At 43.1% G+C, this 12533-nt stretch overlaps 1 protein-coding gene across 1 annotated transcript in view; it reads left to right on the plus strand.

Moving 5' to 3' along the window:
• Positions 1 to 360: 360 nt before the first annotated feature.
• Positions 361 to 12533, plus strand: part of CLPTM1 (CLPTM1 regulator of GABA type A receptor forward trafficking) — a 405433-nt gene continuing 393260 nt past the window's right edge. Inside the window, exon 1 of the mRNA XM_086938446.1 lies at positions 361 to 492. Within this exon, the coding sequence (XP_086794572.1) occupies positions 433 to 492 (60 nt within the window). The 5' untranslated portion in view covers positions 361 to 432. The remainder of the gene's footprint in view (positions 493 to 12533) is intronic.

Consider the following 12533-nt stretch of genomic DNA (forward strand, 5'->3'; position numbering starts at 1 on the left):
AACTCGACCGGAAGGTATTAGGTAGCTTTACATGAGTAGCAGTTGCATTATACAAGAACACATTGTGATGTCTTGGAATTGGAGAAAGTGCTTTAAGGTGGCTGATGGAACAGGAGCTGGAAGGCTGAAGTCTGCTGTGAAGGGCTGACAAAGAAATGTAATTTCTTACCAATTCAGGAGTCAATAAATAACTTTCTGGAACGCGCTTCCAGGACTCATTAAGTAGCGCTCCAAAAGAAAGCGGTTTTCCGGCCGCCGCCCATATATTACATGAAATACACTTTCTAGCTCTTCTTATGTGCGCGCCCTTCCCTAATTTCTCTAGATAATAACTTTTCTTCACGTTGCCCGGAAGTCGTTCGGTGTCACGTGCTGCCGGCATCTCTGGATTCTCGCGAGAACTGTCCGGTGAGTAGTGACAGAGCAACGAAGATGGCGGCGCTGGAGAGCGATGCTATTGGGAGTGAAGTGACGGCCGCCTCTCCTAATCAGGTGAGCAATCGTGGTAATACGAAGATAAGGGGGTGGTAGGAACCCACTGAGAAAGTATACAAGTCGACGGTGGGGGTCACTTAGAGAGACAGTGCCCAAGGTGTCTGAGAGCAAACCACAGCGGAGCTTGCGGGGTTGTCGGGAGGATCATCTGTGCAGGGTTTTAATGTGTGGGACATCACGTCACCAGGAGGCGTTAAGATACATCCAGTCCAGTCTATATTTGTAGGCAAAGGGGCTGTTTAGTCTAATGTGTGAATTGTTAAGAGAAGGGAGAAACCTTGGAGTAAGGAGAGGTCATACGCGGTAAGTGGGATAACATGAATAAGTCCATCTCGCGAAGGTTGATTATCAGCAGGGGCGAGGAGTAACTTCCCGAAGATCTGATTGAGCGGATGGGATCAGAAAAATCGAGGCTGTCTGTAGTAGACACATTACCTTTCGTATAGGTCATCGAGGGCGTTGTGGCCGATTACAAGCGTTTTACTCTGATGAACGTGTACTGGAAACGAGATGCGCCGAGGAGCATGCAGTGACTTTAAATGACAGGACCACTACCGTGTGGTGCGTTAACCAGTAAAGACATTTGTTTTTCGGTGCTTGACGGTGTTTTTGATCGCTCTTTGTTAGGCCAGAATCTTCAGTTGCTTTTATCGGAATGTGTATGACTTTGGATCCTCCTCGTGACTCCCCCTGCCAGTCCTGTTAAGTGCCAGAACTTCCCCTTGTAGAGTTCAAGAATTATATGTGTAAAGTAGGGGGGTGTTACCGCACTGTGAACAGGTTCTAAGAGCAATAATAAATGTGTGTGAGATAGGGGGCGTTGGATGTCGGATCGAAAACGAGAGTATCCAAAGAAGTGTAGCTAGGAATTATTTCCAAGAGTCCCGTCTACGTATTTAAAACATGTTGAATAAAATCCAGTTTCCCAGTTTGTGGCAGCTGATCAAAATGTTGTTGCCTCTTTAAGCTTTCTATTATTGCGCCCAGACATATCACTCAAAAAAGGACCTATGTCTAAAACAAGCCATACACATTGGCTTCACTAGTGCGTGTCATCAGAATCAGATACATGAATAACACTTTGTTGTGAAAAATCTAAAATGTTCCATTTTTTAAAAGATGAAACTTTAAATAAAGCGTTACAAAGGTCTGTGAAATTTAAAAGGTTTTCAGACTGTGTCAATCACTCCGGTCATCCTTGCACCGTTTTCCTCTGCAGTCTCACTGTTAAAAACGTAAAAAAAATTTCTCCTGTCGATCTGAAATCTTCCATCTGAATATCTCGCACCTGGTTAGTCCTTTCTTTTCGCTGTCAACTTATGCACTTGCTTCCTTGTATGTCCTTCACACCACTGTCCCCCCACACCCATTCACTCACCTGTACTCACTGCATTTTCTCCTATGTTTATCCTTTCGGTAGACAGATTTGTACATTCTACACACATTCCTATAGACTCACAATCACAGTTCGCATATATATGGGCATTCCTCTCTGAGCTACGCATAGAGGCAATGGATCCAGTAGTGCATGAAGGTTGAACACCTTAATGAGCCACTGACACACTTTGGGAAACTTGCGCTGCATTCAGCTTCTATTCTAGAGTTCTGAGCCATGTAGGTTATAAACAGCAACGCACGACCTAAACTCACTCAGATGCCTAGAGGGGACTGAGTTCACAGTATACAAGAGTCGGCTTTTGTATGAAAAAGTACTTTTGCCTGTAAGATGATTTGAATATACTGCCCGGTGGGTACATGTTTCAAAGTCCGTTTTAATTACTGATGACCTGAGATCTGTCCCAAATAAAGCCCTGACTGAGTGGCTGCATTCCACTTTTTCAATAGAAGCACAACTACATGCCAAGTGGTTCCTTCAGGTACAGGGACTGCTTAGGCAATGCGGGTTTTTTGAGACCCCAAAAATATTTTTGCCTTTAGACAATGATTTTTTGGGGGGAGGGGGGGGGGTTGATGAGAACACACAACATTCTTCCACATAAAGTAGTGTCCACATTAAGAAAAATCAAACCAACATTGACCGATCCAAATACAGTGGCCAGTGCCAGACCTGAGGGCTTTCCAGTTTTTACTATCGAGGAGCCTTTTTAGTGCTCTCTAAACAACGTGCCTCACTTCAAGTAGTAGTGCATACAGGAATAAAACACTTCTGTGGACTTTTTTTTAAGCATTTACATCGTGACTGCTAGAAAATGCTCCTGACACGTGACATTACATGCTAAAAGTGTGCTTGTTTAACTGTTCAAGTTTAGATTAAAACAATGTATCTAGCAACTCAAAATTGGAAACAGTTTACAAATGATTCCATTCTTTAATTCATTCCATTTGCTGGACTAATTGACTGTTGCACATTTGCAGTAGTCTTTAAATTGGCAACATTACTATCCGGCAATGTCTGGTTAGAACTTCAAAATTTAGTAATACAATGACCAACATATTAACATAAGAGGCAAATTCTACATGAATATTTTTTTGAACTTGTATTCAATCTTCCAACGTCTTGAGTACAAACTTCCTTTTGTGTCAGTAAGTAAGAAGTTAACTATACATATAGAAGTGTATGTCTATAGTTATCAGTGTTTCTCTGTTTGTGTATGTATACACTCCATTTTAACTCACCCGTTGGAACAAGCAGGAGTTTGAGAGAGCTTGTTAAAGATTCGTTATAAAATATCAATTTTAAAGTCTTAAATGACAAAGGCATGCAGTTTATTGCCGTTCGCCAATATTATTCAGCTAGCATATCATAAAAAATGAGTGAGGAGGGAGAAAAATCTGTTATTAATTTATTGTACTGCAGATAGCACAATAGCATCAGACATTTTGACTCCTGAGTTTTATGATTAAGACTCGGAGTTGAAACGTGCGATGATATTTTGCTGTCTGCAGTGCCATAAATTAAGAACGGTTACCAAAGGATTGGCTGGTGGGCCAGTTTTCACATTGCCAAGGTGATGGATGTTTTTCTCATTTAGAATATTGTGGGATTGATGCTCCCAACTGGCCCTACCCTACATGTTGCGTTTGCAGAAAAAAAGTGTGTATATGTATGTATATATATATATGTGTGTGTATGTCTGTATGTATATGTGTGTGTGTGTATATATATATATATATATATATATATATATATATATATTTTTTTTTTTTATTTTTTTTTTTTCACCCCAACTGAGAACACCAGCTGGTGTTCCTGTTGCCTGAAAAAGTAACATGTAATTGCATTTAAAATCTAATCTTTGAGCTCTCTGAAAGATGGGTAGAACTGGGGCAGAGCAGTGTCAATTGCTCATCAGTCAAACAAGCGACTGAAGATTCCTAGCCCTATTGTAAATCTTTTAATTTGACTGTGTGCCAGACCTGCTCTGTTATCTTTCCTGTTAATTCCAAACATAAGTAGGTATGAAAGTATCTAATCCGGACTTAAAGTGCTCTGAAGCTGTCACTGGGCAATACATAACACTAATTTCTCCTCTTCTAATTTTGGAATTGCACTTATCCATCTACCTGAATCTGCCAACCTGTCCTGTTCATTGTCTCCTCCTACTTAGCCCATATATTCTCACGCTTAAGGCGTTCATCTCCATAGTTCTTCCTGCTTGATCAGGTTCTTAAAGCAATCTCTCTTCAAAGATAACTAACCAAAGTGTATTAAATGTGCTGTTGTCCAACCACTACTAGAAATAAACCAGGTGACTCTCCTTCCCATCAACTAAAATTTACAACTTTCAGCCCTCCTTTAAAATGCTGAATAATATTTTATTTACTTGTCTTGCCATTTCCTAATGCTTTTTATTTCTCAGTCTATTTAAAATGTACAATCTGATTTCTGAATGCAGCACCTAATTGACTGCTCCGATCGCTTTTTTTATTTACATTTTTGATTGAGATCCAAAACAGTGACAAAAGCACCAAATAATCATACTCTCACAAAAGCAGTTAAATACATAGACAAATCACATTTCATCACACTATAAATCCATAAAAAGACTGCTCCAATCACTTTCCGGATGTCATCGTTTCTGCTTCCTACATCCATCTTATCTTTTTCCCTCATCCTTCTACCACTCTGCTGTCATCAGACGTTTGATTACCTGATCTTTGAAATTGCTATTTTTTATATCTCAAACTCACCTATATCAGTGGTGAAGCCACTTCCTGTTGCTTAGTCGGACCACTTTCACATATTTTTCTCCTGGGTTGTTCAGCGTCCACCTCGACCAATTAGCTGCCATCGTTCCCCCACCGCCAGAAAATTGGATGCAGGCCAATTTAGTTGTCATTTGGCAGCATCGCGTCCTCTCCTTTTAGGTGACCTGGAGGATAATGTGGCCAAGTTTGATGACTGGATCACTGATTCTGTCAGTGCTCTCTCTGCCTCTGGTCACTGTAAGCTTGGGAGAGAGTCTCCTTCTAAGCCATGGTTCACTTCCGAGCTGAAGACGTTGAAACATGCCTGTAAGGTTTTGGAGAGAGCGTGGCGTTCTAGTGGCTACTGCCCTATGCTAAACAAGCCCTCGGAGTCAAACATAAACTCTATTATTCAGCTATTAAGATAGCCAAGGGCCGGCATTTTGCTACTCACATTGACCGGGCTAATAATTCCAAATAAATATTTGCTATTGTGCAGAGTTTCGTGACTCCTACTGCCCAGGTGGCGGTAATCCCCTCTTCTGATATCTGGTGCAATACCATGGCAAAATATTTTAGTGATAAGATTGCTGATATACAAGAATCTTTTCTGAATGCACCCACGCGGACCTTGAATATCAAATCAAAATATCTTTATTCGATTGTTAGATGCAATCATAACAGTACAAAATGTCACTTTGGGGATACAGGAGAAAGAAACAGACTGCCCTTTCTCTGCATTTAGCCTGGTGGACATGTCGACCTCGCTTAGAATTCTCAAAGCACTTAAATCTGGCTCGCCTAAGGATCCTTGTGCAGCCAGGCTCCTGGCAGAAGTGTCTGACACGATCAACGTGGAAGCCAATCTAGTGGTAAATCAGTCGCTCCATGAGGCCTGCGTCCCACCTTCATGGAAGCAGGCTTTGATACTGCCTCTCCTCAAGAAGCCGTCCCTTGATCCGCTGCTCCCTGTTCATTACCAGCCTATCTCGCTCTTGCCAAGTTTGGCTAAAGTCTGTGAGAAGGTGGTGACGTCTCAGCTCACCAACTTTGTAGAGACGGTGCGGTTGCTACACCCAGCGCAATCGGGGTTCCGTGCTTCCTATAGTACGGAGCCAGCATTATTGGAAGTGGCAGAGGCGATACGGGATTGTTTGGATGCCGGTGGGAGAGCAGCCTTGGTTATACTGGATCTCTCGGCGGCATTCAACACAGTGCCTCACTCTCTTCTCCTTGATCGCCTAACAGAAATTGGTATTGCGGGCTCGGCATGGAGTTGGATTAGATCCTTCTTGGAGGATAGATCACAGCAAGTCTGGCTTCCCCCATGTGCCTCTGCGCCAACGCTTTTGTCAACTGGCGTTCCGCAGGGGTCATCACTTAGCCCTCTCCTTTTTAACATCTATGTGACTCCGCTGGAGTCACTGGGGGCTAAGGTGATGGCCTACGCGGATGATACGCAGCTTCTGTTTTCTTTGAGGAAGGTGATGACTCGGTCGATGTGGTGCAGCACTGTCTATCTTCTGTGTTCCATTGGTTGGCGAATGCACAGCTGAAGTGCAACGAACAAAAATCGGAAGTACTCCTGTTCGGGTCATTTCCAGGGGATTTCAGAGATGGACTGTGTCCTCTTGACTTTCCCCGCCCCATGGCGTGTAAGGGTTCCGCCAAAAATCTGGGGGTTTTGGTTTGATGAAAATCTGAACTTTTCTACCCAGGTGAAGAAGCTGACAGGAACCTGCTATGGCAACTCTGAAAATCCTGAGAGAGTTTCTCCCCCTTTTGCCAGTCAGCGCCAAAGAGACGGTAGGCCGGGCTCTGATTTTATCCCGATTAGACTACGCAAATGCTCTTTTGGTGGCTAGTCCTGGATATCTCACGAGGAAATTGCAGGTAGTTCAAAATGCGGCAGCTAGTCTACTTCTGGGTCTCTCATCTAGACAGTGTCCGGACTCCTCTACGCAACCTGCATTGGCTCCCAGTTGAGTCCCGACTCAAATTAAAATTGCTGTCCATTGCTCATCGGACCCTCTATGGGCTAGGCCTGATCTACCTGCAGAATAGATTTGTCTTCTACAAACCTACTCGACCACTGCGATCATCTGACCAGCTTCTAATACAGAACCCTCGCTTTTACCGCCATAGGCTTGGTGGGAGCTCTTTTACTCGCAAAGCAGGCTTGGCTTGGAATATGGTACCGCTGGCGCTTCAGAGTGTGTATGACCCTTTGTTCTTTAACACCTTGGCTGCTAGTGAGATTCTTCTGCCGTGCTGCCATAATGAAAATGGGTGTGTTCATGACGAGCTCAGCTCGTCATGAGCACACGAGCACCGTGACTCATGACGAGCTGAGCTCGTCATGAGCACAGAACGGGTTAAGAAAAGACTAAAAACGCTGCTTTTTTGAGCTCTTTAATCTGAGTTTGGAATGACTTTCTGGAGCTAGCGCCGGGGTGCTTTGAGTAGCTGTGCGCTGCATAAATAGAATATAACCTAACGTAACATAACCAATGGGCCGTTTTTTAGATCTCGCAGACCTGCGTTGCAGCCCATGCGTCTCTCGCTCTGCCAGGCTTATTGTAATCCAGTAGATTTCAGAAGTGGATTTGAAGCCCCGCCCTTCATTCCTATTGGCTGACGTCATCTTTTATGCTAAATGCTGGCTTCTGATTCAAAAGGAGGCTTCTTTGTTACTGCGCTGTCTCCTTCTCAGACGGCCCATCCGGACTGGATCTTTCCATTGCGGCGTTACAGTCTCCTTCATTAGTCGGGACACACTATATTTTTGTCACAATGCCGACAGCTTCTTTAAAACGCACCTCGGACGGGCTCTCTTACTCTTCCTCGGACCCCAGGCGGCGCAGCGTCCTCTACCCACTCCGCTGTCTTTCCTTCACACCGCTCGCCAATGAACTCTTGATAAGCGAGGCCTTATTGCCAAGGCCGATTTCTAGCCACTCTGGCCACCTCAGACAACAGGAGAGATTGCTCTGGTGGTGCCCAGTAATCTCCACACCTCTGGCACGACGCTGCCTGTCCGCCCCACGCGAAAGGCCAATCAGTTCTGACTGGAGTATTGGCTTTCTGGTGTTTTCATTTATATTTCACACCATAACTCGTGAGGTTATTTATCCGGGTCTGTTCTGCCTTGAAAGAAGGTCTCATAAGGCAACACACCACCTCGGACTGGGTGCACCTCGCATCGCATTAACGGCTACTGCGAGGATCCCATGGGCCTTAACAGCACAGCTTCGCACTGCTGGACTTCAGCAGCTATATCGAATAGCCATTTTTTCTAATTTCCGTACATTGCTAGTTAGCAAGAATTGCAGTTTCGGCTTTTCTAAACGCTATCTAAATCGGAGCTACCCTCACTAAACGGCCTCCACCGCAGGTCACTCTGATGTAAGCTGCAGGCCCTGAACTGGATTAGGCACTAACCCCTACTTACCCGCTCTGCTCGATCCCTCGCCATGAAGGTGGCTGCGTTTCTGAAACCTTTGTGTGTTTACCCACCAGCTTCCATCACTCAAGTTTCTACGCCCTCTGTAGACTGTGCGGCCCTCTAGATGCCAAGACCGATTTCCCCCCCCCCCCCCCCCCCCCCCCTCCCCCCCCCCCCCCTCTGGTGGGGGAATCTGTTGCGCTGGCAATAGTCCAAGTTTTCCTTGCAACTTTTTGGTGTCACCAAGTGGTACGTTTTCCTTAGGATACGCAATATTATAGGTTCTACCAAGATGCTCCTTTCACCAAGCAGTTGAACCAAGGCTTTAAAAAATAACCAAACACACACGTTTAAATGAATCTGTACACCGAATGACTCCATAATCCTACAATTTCTGAAAGCAATGACTTTTGGTAACAAGCATTTGCAATGCAATAGGTCTCGCATTTACGCTAGTTTAAGCTATTGACACTGTAAATGACAATGCCTTTTATTTATGTTTTGAAAACCAAAATTAAAGGTATTGTTATTTACAATGTCAATAGCTGAAACTCGCATAAATGCGAGACCTATTGCATTGCAAATGCTTGTCATTTTTTCTTGTGTGTCTTCCCAAACATTATATAGTCCCCACCAGCTTTCCCTACCTAATGGCACCCCCTAGTGGCCAGTCCTAGATACTGTATTCATTTCCCTCCCATATCAACTTAGTTGCCTCTATATTTTCTCTAAAATCTCTACATATTTCTCATCTTAACACTGGACTCAACAGTTATCTCCAATACTGTGTCTTGGTTTCTTCTTTGCTGACCACTCCAAAACGTTTGTTCCCTCCCCCTTTTCCCCACAACTTATGTATGGTTGTGCAATATAAATACTGTAGCAGCTTCCAGTCTTGTACTTGAGCGACTGTTGTTCAAATTGGACGAAGTCATAAGCTCTTTCACAAGAATATTCTTTAACTTCCCTATACTTGCTTTTGGCCCTGCCCCTGCCTAAATACTAGGTAGGTTTAGCTATCTCCCCACAAATTATCCTAGAAAAAGTTACCTGAAAATGCTCTAGCATGCAGATCTTCACCTGATATATTGGTGCTCAGTTAGGCATCTGGCTGTCAAGATCTCATCAGTACCCTCCACTTACTTTGTGTTGTCTCCAAATAATTGTATATATTTAGGTTCTTTCCCGAACATTTACTCCTCCGGGACCCTCATGCCATCACCTCATTCCTGTCGTTCAAGAACACTGTCAAAACTCTCCATTTGCAGCATCAGTAACACAGTTGATGACCGTTCCACCACTCCATATCCCATGGTTAGCTCAGAAGCATACTTGCATCCAGATCAAACCACTCTTTCCAAAGCAAACTTGCATATAATGTAGAATATAAAAAGTATTCAGTGTATGCGTAGTCATGCTTCTCTAGCAGTTCTGTTTTATCCATTTCTGTAAACATACAAACTATGATGGTCCCTGTACTTTCAGTTTACTGTGTACAACATTTCTGGAATAAAAGTATTGCTGCTCTTTACATACACGTTATGTAAATGTAGTCAAATTTACCAAAAATAGAAAGACCTTTCTTATGCAATGGAGGGAACCATTGAAACTCATGAATGAGTGCTTTGTGCTGAATATGTGCAAAGAACGTGAACCACTGTACATAAACTGTCTAAAGATCATTCCAGATCTTGATAGCTTTAGTTGGATGTTATTTTTTGGAAACAAAGTAAAATATTTACTCGGCATTGAAAGTCCCTCTGACTACTTTTCTACTATGTGCATATTGCGAGAATGTCTTCTGAAGTCATCGTCTTTGGGACCCCAAAAAAAAGTGCATTGTACGTAATTTTCAGTTAATCGGTAGTAAGGATAAAATCCTAGATTGATGACGTTTTATAGCTAAGTATGACAGCGAACAAGAAACACACAAACATACATGCAGACTTCTAAGTTATACTTGACATCACTCCTTTTCAGGCTCCTGTTTAATTTATAGGAAGTATTTGCAGATGGGGTAGGGGTGTGTGATTACAGGGCCTAAAAGTTCACAGGTGAGAAAATGACATTCCACCGAGTTGGTCTTCAAATTTAATGTGAGCAGTTTTTAGGTCGAAGGCCTAAAAGGCTGCGCTTGCGCAGTCTTAGGCATGAGATTTAATGATTCTTAGTAGCGCAGAAGGTTCCGCCTCCCTGCCCTCTCTCTCCTTCATTGGCTGGCTTCCTAAACGGAGGCCAGCCATTGGAGGAGAGAACGGTCACTTCAAACAAGCCCCGTCTTTTTCGGATTTGGGGGCGTGATTTTTTGCGTTCTTTAGACAGTGACGTTGTCTGGCACTCAGAACCACAAAACCACGCCCCCAAATACGAAAAATACAGAAGCTGGCAGGCGCCATTTTTTTCTCGTCGCCCTGCGCTCTCCCTCCTCCCGTTCCGAGCTCTGGCTGGCACTGTGTGGCATGGATGGTGCTCTGTTAGACATTAGTTATTGCGGTGTAGTTTATCATAGGTATGCAACTGTTAGAGGGATAAGTGTACATGTACCGTAATGGAGTACGCCATTACAGGGCAGTATAAGCCCATCCGTTGTGGTACAGTATAGCAATGTTACAGTAAATATTGTGGTTTTCAATGCATTGTCAAACAGAACGATAGTTATTATCCAATAGGCTTCAGTGTAGAATGTCTGCACTCCAAGGGCACACTGAGTGTGGCAATGAGATATAGTTTCATACAACACAGTGTGAAAATATACAACATGCCGTAGTGTAGTTCCTATATTCCCAATAGGCTCTGTGCATTGGAATAGTATATCCTATAGATTTGACGGAGGACTGAGGTCAACTAGGTCTGTATCGAATATACTAAACTTAATTGTGAGTGTCAGCTAGCTCAGAGGTCACTAGAAATGTTCTCAAATTCACAAGAAGGGATTAGTTTCTGACAACCGCATAAACATGACAAATTTGTTTCCCAAGAATAAAATGTATCTTCAGAGTCGCGAAAACAATAGATAAGTATTTCACTCAGTCAATCGTGCATGCTTCGTTTCTACAGATTTGCAGAGAAATAGAAACAGGTGTTTTCAATAAAAAGGTTTTATTGAACAGTCTTCTTTCTCATGCAAGAGAAGTGAACTGCAAAAATCGTTGTGCAGACTGTAAAGTATAATGCGTACAGCGAGAATAGTATTATAAAATAATACTGTAAGAGCATTGTATGGTTTCCAAGCCATATAAAAAGACATACATAAATACACAGGCTAAAATACTCAAATGGTGCTTCTAAAATACGCCTACCCCAATGTACCTAACCTAAGTCTAGTACGAGGGAAGAAGTAAGTATTGTGTAGCATAGGTTTCAATTTTCTATGTCAAGAGTCTACCAAAGGTTTCTCTAGGTTCCAATCAGCTCCACACCTTAGTTTAGAATAAAGGAGGTCTGGTATCTCTGTCTCGGGACTCGATTTCCCAACACTCCGCAAGGGGAGCTTGGAAACACTGGAGCTGGATTCTCGGCAGGAGAAGAGCAGCTTCTTGATCAGTGCGTCAGCTGGAGAGTCGGCTTCCTTTGGCACTTGCTGTAGCGAGCTCGGTCGGGCAAGTAGATAGTCGAACTGCTCCGAACCACTGTAGATTGCCATAGCAAGTGAAGGTATATTTATACCTTGAAGGTGTTAAGGAATGCCATAGTTTGAAGTAAAGTCGGGCATATGAACGTCATAATGAACCCCTTGGGAATAGTTGTTCATTGTAAAACTTACTGAGTTCTTGGAGAAATCAATATTCAAGCAAGGGGAAGTCCCTGACTGCTTAAGCTGGTTTTCCAAGAAATCGTTGTCCCGTTTGGTACGGGTGGATGTAGCCATGCCTGTATTTGGGTAGCATGGGCTATGCCTAAATAAGGGCTTGAATTCTATGCCTAAATTTATGAAATGGATCTTAAATACAGAAGAAAAAGTCGAGACCATTTCATGGCAGATTATATAAACTGGTTGAATGTGGACACAGTCAAATATTGTCTCTTGGAAGTTTTTTCAAAGAATTTCTAGTTCTCTATGAATATTTCTACTTTAAGCAGATTACGTTGTGCCAAAAAATGAAAAAATACAAATTCGGAAAACAAAAATTAATCATAGGAAAAAGAGTTCCAAAGTTAGAAACTTTGTTTTGAAAAATGAAGGTCAAATTCAGAGTCTCCCAGAACACTGCGTGCCAAATCAAGTCAGTGTTATTGTCTGGGGAAAACATCAAGTCTTCTAAGTCGGTAAACAATTTGTCTACCATTGTAGGTGAGAGTTGGATTACCTCGTTAAGAAGATTAATCGCACAACGATATGAAGCATCGCCGTCCGCTTTGGCTGCAATAGCAATGTTCGAATTGGAAGGTACCTGTGTGCCACTTTCCCCTCGTACCTCAGCAGTAGCATGTTGCGTCTGTGAGA

Source organism: Lissotriton vulgaris, chromosome 9, assembly GCF_964263255.1.
Source record: "Lissotriton vulgaris chromosome 9, aLisVul1.2, whole genome shotgun sequence".
In the NCBI taxonomy this organism is placed as follows: Eukaryota; Metazoa; Chordata; class Amphibia; order Caudata; family Salamandridae; genus Lissotriton; species Lissotriton vulgaris.